This window comes from Sylvia atricapilla, chromosome Z, assembly GCF_009819655.1.
Source record: "Sylvia atricapilla isolate bSylAtr1 chromosome Z, bSylAtr1.pri, whole genome shotgun sequence".
NCBI lineage: Eukaryota > Metazoa > Chordata > Aves > Passeriformes > Sylviidae > Sylvia > Sylvia atricapilla.
The window spans coordinates 742,771-755,810 of NC_089174.1; the positions used below are offsets into that span (position 1 = coordinate 742,771).

Sequence of the window (13,040 nt, forward strand, 5' to 3'; positions counted from 1 at the left end):
ACTATTTTTCCTGAGTAACCTCAAAGAAATTTTGCTTATGTCCCAGAGGGGGAACAAATTCAAACTTCTAGATCCTGAAAGCTGCCATGAAAAGAACCAAGAACTTTCACAGCTCTGCGTAATTCTTTTGTCCTCTACATTCATTAATTGCTGCCACTTAAATTAAGCATCCCTAAACAAGAGCATCTACTGTTCTTAAATAAACTACTAGGAAAAAGTACGATTTTATCCTTCTCCTGTCTTCCATGCTGGTCTCTCCTTGTACAGGAGATACTGGATCACTACCTATAAAGCCTTCACTCCTCTCCATCACCTACTAATGGGATACCCCTCATGAAAAGATTGTTATTTACACTAATTCCCAACGTCCCAGAAATCATGTGATAGAAATTCCTCCCAAAGACACGAACAGAACTTGAAAACTGGGGTTTGAACTGATAATCTGAAAACAAAACAAACAAAACCAAACCAAACAAACAAACAAAAAACCCACAAAAAACAAAACAACAAAAAAAACCCCCACAAGCAACATGAAACTCAATCCCAAAATAAACACCCCAACCCCTCTTCCAGCCAAAGAAACCAGTGTGCTGCTCTCCAGTCGCCAAGTAACACAGCTCTGCATGGAAAACAGCCAGGTGCCAACCAAGGCCCAGCACCAAAGCAGACATTCCTTTATCAGCCTCTCTGGCCAGGCAGTACCCTGAGCTTGGAGTGGATCTCAAACAGGTCACATTTCACCCCAGAAACCTTTTCCCAGCTGGAGTCAGACTCCTGACTTTCTGCTGCTGCAGCCTCCCCATCAGGTGATCAACAAGAGCCTTGCCATTTGATCCCTTCTGACTTACTTCACTTTCACCACCTTTTATTGAGTTCCACCAAAACAAATGAAAACCCAATATCCTTTCCTCAGAAAGCAAACACGGGGCAGAGCGGGGAGAAGAGCAGAGCAGCAGATGAAAGTCACTCCAGCTCTCCTTGCCCAATCACTTGAAAGCAGCCAGCTATTTTTGGCAGTCTCCGAACGTTCAGTCACTGGTATGCAAGATGAGAAGCACACGTAGAGCAGAGCACATGACAAACCTGCACTGATTGTACACCAGCGTGGCTGCAGAACCTCCCCTCCTTACAGCAGGAGAAATAACACTCCAACATCTGCATTCCATCCCCATTCCTGGGCTGGGAACGAGCACCTGCACCTCGTGCTGGCCTCGAACAACAGCAAATCAGGATTCCCTTAGGAAATGCATACCCCTCTCATTCCCACCAATACTACAGCTCCCAAAACCTGCGTGTCTGTATTTTACTAGGGAAGACTTCCAGGGATCAGGTATCCCAGCTCTGCACCCCACAAGAAGTGACAGTGGCTTGCTGTGACAACTGGGTCCATCCTAGTTTCTTATTCTGCAGCACCAGGAGGAACAAAGTGTAAGTGACAGCAGTTTGGATAATATGATTGTGTGTATTAGTATAATTGTGCATAATTACAATGAAAATATTTATCATTTCCCAGGCAGTACCGTAGCACAACTTAGGCAAATTGAGATGTAAGAGCAACGTAAGAATTTCACATTTGCACTGAACATGAAGGATAGCTGCACAGAACTGTACAGCAGGTGTAAAAGCCAAAGGACAAATGCTCCTGTGTAAGCAATTAGACAGCACACTGACAATGTCTAGAAGTAAATTCAGCCTCAGCTACTTGAACATTGTGGCCAGTACCAGTGGGCTACTTAGGAGACAGAAGGGAAAAGAAAGGCACCTACCAGCTTCTTAGTAACTGCTGGAAGGTGGCTGAAAGAACAGAATCAGGAGAAATCTCTGTTCCCTTGTGTGTGTGCTGGGCCAGGTGTGAGCAGAGCTGTGCTGTGGATCACCTGGAGCTCAGTCTGCATTGCTCCCTCCTCCTTCTGGCTTTCTCTCGTGCCCCTTCCTCCTGCCTTTCCTCTCTAGTTTCATACTTTCCTTCCATCGTATCTTTCCATTTTATGCAAGGAAAAATGCCCTGCGCTTTCCCACCTCATTGAATGAAAACCAGAAATTTCGGAAATTTGAGCAAAAAGCCACCAGCAACAGAAAAGGAAAAACTCTGAAAATTCCTGGTTCCCCTTTCCTGAAGGTACTCAAAAGCTGTCTGGACACAGCCCTGAGTGATGTGCTCAAGAGATCCTGCTTCAGCAGCAGGTGCAGCTCCAGTGCTCCCTTCCAGTGAGGAATGCTCTGTGATCCCATACACAAAACGAAGAGGAAAATAAAACAATTAGATGAGAGGTGGTTATCACCGGATTTGAATAAACAGGCCGTGGGGGCAGGGGACAGTGGCTCAGAGCTCCTAAACTCCTGCAATCAAACGCAGTGTGTAAAACCTGAGTGAAGCTGCTGGAAGCACAGAGCTGTCACCTGTCACCTCTGCTGTGTCCTGGAGTCCTGAGTCCCTGGAGAAGTCATTGGCACCTGGGAACAGTCACCTGGGCCAGGACAGAGGGAATTGCCCAATTCCTGCCCAGTGAGAAGGGAAAGTCACTGTCACCCTCGTCACCAGAGGCTGGGGCCACGCCACCAGCCCTTGCTGTCCCCTGTCACCACGCTGAGCTGTGTGTCACCGCCCAGGGCTCGTCCCCAGGGTCCTCTGTGAGGTGACAACAGGGAGGCTTCCAGCACATCCCAGGAGGTTCCAGAAGGTTCCATAAGGGCCTTAGCAACCCTGGCAGCAAACAGCACAGTGTGTTTTCAGGGGATGGAGGAGGGAGAACATCGGGATGGGCACTGCACTGCTGCTGGGGAAATCCCACCTGTGGGATGTCAGCCCCAGCTGCCACAGCGCACAGGACAGGGGTCCAGACACACACCCAGCAGCTCAGCACTGCTGCCATCCCCTGTGCTCAGCTTGACAAGTGACACCCAAACCAGGTGCCTGCAGAACACCCAGGCCAGAGGAGGATGCTCGCCTCTGATCTGATCCCACTAACACACGAGAAATTCACCCTAAATTGGCTGGTAACTAAAAGCACATGTACCAAAGATATCAAGCACTTGTTAAACAATTTATTCTTAAAGCAACGAAGAGAGCCTTATGTCAATCCTATCAATCCCCAACTTTTGAAAAGCATCTAGATATTCCCTGGGCCACAGAACAGAGTGATGTCTATAAATACACCTCCATTTCAGCTACAAGCACAACCACTGCCACAGGTAACGAAGCACCACTGGTTCAGATTTAGTCAGTCTTGACCTGTGTACATGTCATGCAGCCCAGATCAATGCCAATTCGATTGCTATTTCAGGAATATCTCTTCTTCCCACTTCATTTCTGTCCTCTGCTCCCTCCCACCTCCCAGTGATGCTCTAATTATTCAAACAACGTAAGCAGCGCTCAATCCATGCCAGCCCTTTCTTCCTTTAGCACTGACCTTCCCTTATACATCACTCTCACAAAACTAATTAAGTGGAGAACAGTCTCACTTTACACTCTCTTCATGAAAAGAACTGAATTGTTACCTGCCTGAGGGTGCAATTCAAATTATTTTCGCCCTCATTTTACTCAGAACACAATACAAATACTGAGCATGAAACCAGACCAGCCAATTCAAGGCAGCCCTTTACCCAAGACACCACACGCAAAAATTATAGGATTATTGTAAATAACATATATAACATAGTTGTCTCATTTTGGTTTTTAACATGCATTTTCATCCAAGCTTGACCAAGACATGCTTTGGGAAAAACAGCTAATTTTGTTAGGTTAAATGACACAGTTGAGGAAGGAGAAATAGCTTGGGCTGCACAAGCCCCAGAGCCAGGCTCAGCTAAGAGGGATAAGAGTGGCTAAGAAACCTTCAGTCCCACAGAGGAGATCTGAAACCACAGAATCTGTGAGAGCATCCAGCCACCCACAGGGCAGTTCCTCTCCAATGTACATCAACACAAAAATCCTGGTCTGAGAACGCTCACCTAGAGGTCCTCTAGGACGTAAAGCTTGTCCTCTTGGAGCAAAAATGTTTTGTTTGTAGACAGGACACCTCCAGATGCTACAGAGGATTTCATAAAAGCATGGATTCACTGCTTGCAGGAGATTGGGGAACAGGACTTGCCCTGTCTTGGCTCCTAAGGAAGTGGGTCATACAACTCTGCAGCCGTGTCTTCTTCAACACACTACAGCACTAACACACAACGAGCAACACAAGCAGAAAATGACCACTCATTGATCCAAGGCTACCCCGCAGCACTCAGTGCCCAGAGCACAGGGGTGAGACCAGTGCCTTGCAGGAAATCTCAGTAAATGGCACAAATACAATTAATGACAAGTCTCCAGTGTACTGTGGGTGGCTACCAGAGATGCCAGAAGCCTAAGCCATGCAAATTCTTATGCATCTGCTGCGGCTGCTGGTGCTCCTCCCTTTGCAGTGCCCTGCAATGCTCTGTGGGGCTACTCATCCTCCAGGCTTCATCTGCCTGGCAGTTTTTCCTTTGAAGATGAGATTTGGCATCTGCCAAGAAGCAACTATCACTAGGTTTTCCTCTAGAAGCAAAAAAAAAAAGATGACTTTTACTACCTTCCGTACAACATGAGTTCTCAGCACGGACAGCAGCCACACAAGAGCCAACACTGCAACAAACCCCAGAGCGTGGAGCTTGTCCCCGAAAATCCTGCCTTGCTCTGGATTTCAACACTGAAAATCATTAAAGAGCATCGGCACGAATGCGCTGGTATTTTGATCTCAAGATTGCTTCCACTTTTTAGTTGCTGGCGTTTTATCAACATATGTGAGGGTCTTGGGATTGAGAGGGAAGGATGTTTCTTTTATAGAGAGTTACCGTGGTTTGTGGTACCAAAGCCAGTCCCAGATAATGAGTCATAACAGGAGGTAGTTACTGTAAATATTCCAAACATGGGCACATTAACAACCACCCACTAATCAGAGGCAATGCCACAGGCAGACACAGAGAACTCCCACTGCTGTCAATGGGAGTTTTGAATGGATCAGGACCACAGCCAAGCACTGAGCATCTATTGTGACCTGCAGCATTAATATCCAGGATGGGACGGGTCATGGCCCAGATTTTGGCTGTCACTTTCCAGTGGGCGATGCAGGCATCTATTCAAAGTGAAATCTGCAATCTCAGACAAGAGACTCAGAGATTTCTAGTGTGAAGTGAACAAAACAAAACCATTGTGTTTAATACTCACTCTCTGGTGTCATTAAATGTTTGTAATACAAACACCAGTTCTGATGTGTAAGTCAATAGCACCAATTGACCACAAAAAGACCCAATCTGCTGCTGGCAAACATCTGCCTGAACAGATTCACAAGTTCATACCCTAAACTGCAGCTGCTGCTGAAGTCTGGCGGGGCTTTTGGTCTGAAATGCAGAAGAACTGGCACCCAAATTTCTGACCAAAAGACAAAGCAATGCCTTGCCTGTGCCCTGAGCTGGCCAAGCAGCACTTGAGGCATCTAGCCCCGTGCTCCCTTCCCCCTTCTCACCCGGGGCTGCACTTGCTGCTAATTTTGATTCCGTGGACTCAGACCAAGACGTGGTCAGCTTACACCCTGCTCCTCTTCAGTCCCTGAAGAAAGTTACTTTCTCATGATTCAGTACTATAGAAATATAACTGTTGAGATCAGCTTCTTTATTTTTGTCAGCTTTTCTCCAGACCTTTCAATCATAAGCTGCATTATACTATATTCCCATAAAGTCGGGAAAAGCAGTAATAGATACCTCAGAATTCCGACTTCTGTATTTCCTGCCAAGTGATTTCTCTAAGTGCTTTGTTTTCTGCTGTCACTGAATTAGAACAGTACCTGTACTTCCAAAGTCTTCACTGTTACTGTCACTACTTCAATACACTCTTCACAGATTAGAAGCTTTCAGCTTCAAAAATGCTCCTATTTTGCTTTCTGCAGAAGAAAATGCAGTCTGCATTTTCTCACTGCTTATGGCTGAGGTTATCAGACTTTTGGACAGAAGCTATCCAAGTTCCTTGTGGAGACAGCACAGTGACAGGAAAAGGTCCCCCTGTATCTGCTTTGATGGGGAAGCCAATAGCACATAATCCCCTTAGTAAAAAGAAAAACAAATGCAGATGAATCCATTCCTCAGATTTAGTTTGAGACCCTCTGCTCCAGCTCTTGACTTTGCTTGGAGGAGCCACACAAATTGCAGAGCAGCCTCTGGAAAGAGCCTGGCTGTGATACCAGACAGCACGAGCTCTCTGAGGCCCAGGTCCAAAGCACAGAGCTCTCAGCACGTCTCAGCTCCCTTTCCAATGCCCAATATTCCCCTACTGCTCCACAGGTCCCCCCCGAATACGAGATAAAAAAAATATTTAATTCCAAACTGGTCATGTTGGTACAGCCCCAAGGACCGATGGGGACACTCGATGCACTGAGCCCAACGTGCAAGGCAAGAACTTTTGGGGAAAGTGCCCCTGGCACACCTGAGGCTCCCTGCACAGCAGGACAAGAACCTGCCTGGTGGGAACTGCCCTGCTATGCTGGGAACTCACCTGGGGCACCTCCTGAGCACAGAGCTGCTCCCAGCACCAGTGCCCAGTTGGGAATGCTGAGCTGTTCTTCTACCCTCACATTCCTGCCCTGGAAACAGGGCACCAAGAGGAGAGACACGGACACCTGTCCCATGACAAACCCAGCCCAGAGGGGACACGCTGCTCTCTGGAACCAGCTGCTGCCTACCCCAAACAGCCCCCATCCACCCTGGAGCAGCAGCAGCACTCCCCATCTGCTTTAGGGAGCATTCCTGGGCTCAGAGCCCCCTGCACCTGCCCAACTCTCACACAATCTGAAAAAAACAGGGGAGGAGCAGAAATCAATGCCAGGATCTTAGAGGCACACTCACAGTTACTGCAGCACCTTGCAGCAAGTAAAGGTGCACATCCCTGACTTCATTCTGTTAATCCATGAGCTTTGTGTAAGATTAGGATAGATAATTCTCAAATGTCCACAACTACTTTTAAAAGCAACCAGGTATTGAGCAAACACAGTCATCACTGGGTTTTCTAGGCAGGACTTACAAGTGGGACCAACACATCCTAAAGCAAGCGATCACTTTCCTCTTTGGCTTCAGGAAAGAAGTGGAAAAAAAACCCAAAAAAACCCCAAAAAACACTATTTTAATTAAACATACATTTTGCTACTTCCAAAACACTTGCAGAACCCCACTGGCGCTACCACTGACTTTAGAAAAGGGCAATTGAACTGCAACCACTACAAGGCAGTTAAGGATTTGCTCTGGTTTGTGCCTATTCCCCCCAAAATCGAAGGCTGCTCAAGGTTCTGTACAAATCAGTTTTTTCTAAAAGGAACCACCGCAAAAGCCAATTGAAGAAAATGTCTAGGAACAACTTACACAGCGCAGCTCCCACATCTGGGCTGAACATGGCCCTCCCCAAATTCTGTAGAGAGCTACAGGAAAGTCCCACCTCATGCATGGCCCTGCCATGCCTAAGAAAGCTTCACAAGTAAGGAAAGCTGACACTGCTCTCACTGAGAAGCATTCCACATTAATTAGGCAAACACCTGCATTTACAGCAGGTATTTAAACCACATCACGTTACCTTACAGAATGGGGGTACATAAACTACCACCATAATAAGCTACTCGTATATAAAACGTGATTATGTTGCTCTTTGAAAGAGGTAACTAACTCAAAAACACAGAATTTTCTCTCAGGACTTCAGTGCCACAGCACAGCTGCAGAAAAATGCAGAAAATGGTATCCCATCCCTTCCAGCCAAATTGCTCCATTATTGTACTTTTTAAAAAACCCCAAACAACCAACCACACCAAAAAAAATCTAACAGAAACCCCATCCATCACTGCCTGGATTTACTAAGGCTACAGCCAAACTAAACATTCCCATTTAAGAGTATTAACACTTGCAATCACCAAAAGTGAATTCAGGTGGTTAAGAGGAAAAAACCATTTCCTATCTTTATCTACAACTCAAGAGGCTAAAGACGACCACGCAGCCTGTACATGAACTAGTAAATATTAACTCCTTCTCAGCATCCCCGGAGCCTTTCTAAAAGCCATTTCACAGGTGCTAACCATGACTCACAAACCACCTCACACATGTACCGGCTCCTCCTGCTGTACCTAAAACTGCCTCTTCACTTGGTGATAACAGAGAAAGTTTTTATAGGAGCTCAGGGAGCGTAGCAGCGTCTCCTGGAAGCAGAGTATCAGCACCAAATGCTTTTCCTGGGAGCCTCAGAATATTCACCTTCTGGTACCCTGTCAGCACTGACATCACAGCCTCGCACGTCTCAGGCATCACTCATTGACTCATTAACAGAGATACAAATGCCTTTGTCCCACTGCTCTGAAATGTGCCAAAGCCTGCACACAGGCAATTTCAGACATGAAGTATGTCATTAAAACTTGCAATCGTAGCACGAATTGAAATACGTAAGCTTGGTTTTAAAAAGAAGCTTTCAGGCAAGCACAGCTCAAATATGGCAATTTCTTTTTGTTTACGATTATAACACAGTTCTAAATCGTGCAAAGTAATTCCTCAGAAAGGCGGGAATCTTTTGTTCTGCACTGCTTAATTAATTATTTAAAGTGCAATATAGTGAATAAGGCCACCATAAAAGAAAATCAAAAGCAGCTCAACTTCAAAGAATACAAAGCATATTTATCTAGGAAAAAGGAAGGGTTTCCAATGCATCTGAGTAGTGAGGTTGATTGTGTTGCTGAGAAAAAAAACGTGATGCAAACGCTACGGGTTTGGACATAAGACAGAACATAGTAGGAACGGGAAAAACAGCTGGGGAAAAAAAAAAAACTCACATAAAAAAAGAAAATGAAAAGCTGTCCAAAGCGTTAAACATAAACTTTCAAAATCGTGAAACGAAAAAACTTTTTATCAAGACTAGAAAGGTTACATTGTTGTGATTCGGCCTCTCAGACTACTAAAAAAGTAAACGACAGGGAAGTGTCCCACTCCCTTTTCGGGAACTAGTAAATAAGGAGTAGCTTTGGTCCTTGGGGGTGGCCCGGCACAGCACCCCACCGCGGGGCCCCAGCGGGGCGCAGGGACCACCCGCGGGTGTGCGGGGACCCCGGGGACACCGAGCCCCGGGGGACACCGAGCCCCGGGGGACACCGAGCCCCGCAGCCAGCCCGGGGATGGGCACGGGGACACCGCCACCTGTGCGACCCCGGGCGGGCAGCGCGCCGGGCACGGACCCGGCACGGAGCCAGGGACCCCGCACAGAGCCAGGGACCCCGCACGGAGCCCGCATCCCCGGCCACGCCGCGGGCGGAGCAGGCCGGAGCAGCCCCCCGCGCCCAGCCCCGGCCGGGGTCCCTCCGGCGCCGGGGGTCTCCCGGAGATGTCCCCCCGCCCCGCTGGCCGCCGCAGCGCCGAGCGCCCCCGGCCCCGGCCGGAGCCGCCCCCTCGCCGGCGGGAACGGGGGGGCAGCGATCCCGGCCGTGCCGCATTGAGCGGCCCCCGCGGCCGTGCGGGGTGCCGGGCTCCGCTCCCCCGGGGCCGGGCTCCGCTCCCCCCGGGCCGGGGCCGCCCCGGAGCCGAGCCCCCTCCCGGCCCGCTAAGGGCGGGCTGTCCGCGGTCGGGCCGGGGAGCCAGCCGGTTATCGGGGCGGCTGCGCCTGCCTTACCCTTGGAAGCATCTTTCTCTTCTTTGGGCTTGATCACCTTCCCGCTCATAGACCCCAGCTTGGGTGGGAAAATCCCCGGGAGCGGCGCGAATTCCGGCTGGACCCAAAGAAACCCCGGGCGGGGGGCAGCGTGCGTGCGTGTGGGGGATCCTCTACGCCGAAAAGGCAGAAATAACACCCAGAGAAGGGGAGGGGGGCGGAAATGAGGAGCCGGCGAGCTGCCCGCTCCCCGGCGCGGAGCCTCGGAGCCCGGCGGCGCCGCCGCGGTGCCTGCGGGAGCGGAGCGGGGAGCGGGGGGCTCCGGCAGCGGCAGCACCGAGCCCCTGCGCCGCTCGCCGTACCGGAGACAAAAGCGATATTCCCCGTGTCTGCCCGGCCCCCTCCTTCCCCCGCCTCCCCGGCTCTGCCTCCCCTCCCCAGGGCCAGGGAAGCGCAGCTGGTCCTGCAAGTCCCACCGACCGGGGGGAGGGAGGCACCGTCACTCGGGAGGGGTTGTTTGCTTGGGTGTGTTGGGCTCGGGTTTTTCTCTTTTCGCATCCTCCCCTAATAATAATGGGATGGAGCGGCGGAGCTGCAGCCGCGGATAGGAGGAGGAGGAGGAGGAGGACGCGAGTCCCCGTCACTGCAGAAGAGGCGGCAGGTTTACGCTGGCGGCAGCGAGGAGGGCTGGAGGGGGCAGCTCCAGCCCCCCGGCTCCGCGCAGCCCCCTCCCCATCGCCCGCATCGCGGCTCCGCTACGCGGTACGGGGCACAGCGGGGGCGAGGCGCATCCCGCCGCTCTCCGGCCATGTGAACGATGCCCCACGGCCGGAGCCGGGCTGCCCCCGGCCCGGGGAGCCGCTCCCGCCCCCGTTCCGCAGGGGCGGCTCTGGACCGCCCGGTCGCGGCCCCGCCGCCTGTTGCTGCCGCGGCGGGAGCGCAGGGCGCCGGCCGGGGGCACGGGGGGCAAAGCGGGGATCGGGTTCCCTCAGCCCTGCCGCCCTGCCCCGGGGCGTGGGACGGCGCTCACCTCCTCCCGGCCCCGCTCCGGCCCCCTCGGGGCGCAGGAGGGGACCCCCAAGAGCCAGAGCCCCTCACCTGTGCTAAGAGCGGCGCGTCCCGCCCCCCTGCTCCCCCTGGCCCCGTTCTCCTCGGCGGGGCAAAGCCTCCTCTGCCGGGGCCGCCGTCGGGGGAGGGAGGCAGAAACCCGATGCAGCCCCTTGGAGCCCGGCCCCGCTCGGCAGCGCCCAAAATAAATCTCCGGGAAGGGCGAGCCGTGCGGTGCCGGGGGAGCCCCTCGGAGCGGCAGCCGGGCGCTCCTGCCCCCTCTCCCCGCGGCCGGAGGGGCTGTTTGGGGCGGGGGACACGAGGGGTCCCTCCAGGGCCGGGAGGACCGGCAGGGAAGGCAGTGCGCCCCGAGCAGTGCCCCGCACGCCGTGCCCCGCGGCCCGCCGGGGGTCCCGGCCACTGCAGCAGCCCCGCGGCCGCTATTTTTAGTGGGGCCGAATTCCTGCCCGGCACCCTCCCCTGCTGCAGCCCGGGACAGCTGGGGACAGCTGGAGACAGCTCGGCTTTCCGCGGCCAGCGCCCCGGCCCCTCCTGCCCCTGCCCCGGCAATGCAGCCTCTGAGTAAGGGAGTGATGAAACAGGCGTGGGATAAAGTCTCATTCCCGCCGCACACTGGAGACCAAGTGCAGTTTGGGATATTAGGGCTGTTTAAGCTGAGAATCAAGAGCCGGGATGGCAGCTGTCATCCTGGTTCTTGACTGACTTGGTAGGGTCAGCATTGCCTTGCAGAGACACGGGATTGCTCGGGAAGTGGTGAAGTCACCGTCACTGGAGGTTTTTAAAACCACAGAGATATGTCACTTCGGGACATGGCTCAGTGGTGAACGTGGGAGTGCTGGTCGGCAGTTAGATTTGACGATCTCAGAGGCCTTTCCCAATCAAAATGATTCTGGAATTCAGTAAGCCCTCTGATGATAGTGGAGTTGGAGAGTCCTCTCCATGTAAGTCTATTTCACATGAGCCTCTTCAGGTGTTCGTTTTTTTAACAAATCTGAGACTCTCCAGGGGGTTAAAACCCTGGTCTTTTTGTTTTCTGTTTCTCTCCAAACAGGGACCACTGAATCCAGAGAGCTGGAAGTGGAATGGGGAGGGAAAGATTCTCTGGTTCAGCTGAGCCAGCACTGTCAGAAGTAGCTGAAGAACCCCAGCAAGGAGGTTTCAGCTGTCCAATACAACTTGAGCCTGATTTTCAAAGGCACTTGCAGTGTCTTCACTAAGAGTCAGTGACTCTGGTCTGGTTTGAGATCTTTCCAACAGCAAATGTCACTGGTAAATGCTGTGTTAGTGCTGACAGTGAACGTGTCTTACCTGAGCCCATTCTCATCTTTGCCAGGACACCTGCTCAGTTTTGCAGGAGTAGTTATTACATTGACCAAATGAGGCCCATACACTCAAAATTGCCTACACTGGAAGGAGGCAGCAGCTCAGCAGGTTGTGGAAGAATTGTAGCAACTAGTGGGCAGAGGGAGCTTACCCTGCTGTTTTAAAATTAGTTAGTTTTTCCTCTTACTAGTTTTTTTTGAGGGCTTAGAAGTGTCAGTTAAAACAGTAATAAAATATCGTGTTGTGCATGCAAAATATAAGAGGATTTGCATGAAGGCTTATTGCAATCCAGGTACAGTTTGCATGGCCTTTAATTTGAGAGCTGCCTTCATGGCTTGAGCATCCTAGTGGAGATGGTATCTGTGGTCAGGATGCTAACATGTCTTCAGATTCCCTCATCACTCCCTTGCTTTGAAGTGAGCATCTCTGCATTTTGGGGAAATCACGTCAGGTCTGGCTTTACAACAGAATTTCTTTAACTCACAAATATTTAAACGGGAATCTGAGCCTCGGTGTCTTGGTACATCACTTCCCAGCTGTAGTAGGGAAAATTGTCACCTCGTTGCTTTCCAGCTCCAACCCTGGAAGCTGAGAAGCACTTGGATGCTGTGGTGACAGAAGTGATACACAACAAGCTGCACAGCTCAGCCAGGCTCAGGCAAAAACTTACCTATACATGGATCCTGTGCCTCTCACTGGTGGCCTTCTCTGGGTTTCTGAATGTACAGCAATTCCTGTACCTCCAGATAAATCAGGTACCCAGAGGGAGAAGATTCAGTGAAGTTTAGTACAAAGGAATATGATGTGGCCGTGTGAATGCTCTTTAGGTGTTCTCTGTCTGCTTGTGTGCCTTGGGAGGGCTTAAATTCAACACCATCTTTGTTGAGGGGAGCATGATTTAAAGTCAGATGTCAGTAAACTGTTCTAATTACACACCTTTTTTGTGCCTCCCAAGATTGTGATGGAGTCATTGAAACTGAGTGGCAACAAGCCAGGCAACACAAATGGTTGGAGCATCATCTGTACC

General features: G+C 51.1%; 1 protein-coding gene across 1 annotated transcript in view; it reads right to left on the reverse strand.

Annotated features, from left to right (window-relative positions):
- FGF13 (fibroblast growth factor 13) overlaps window positions 1–9,865 on the reverse strand; it is a 201,259-nt gene extending 191,394 nt beyond the window's left edge. The window contains exon 1 of the mRNA XM_066339442.1: window positions 9,644–9,865. Within this exon, the coding sequence (XP_066195539.1) occupies window positions 9,644–9,692 (49 nt within the window). The 5' untranslated portion in view covers window positions 9,693–9,865. The remainder of the gene's footprint in view (window positions 1–9,643) is intronic.
- Window positions 9,866–13,040: the final 3,175 nt, after the last annotated feature.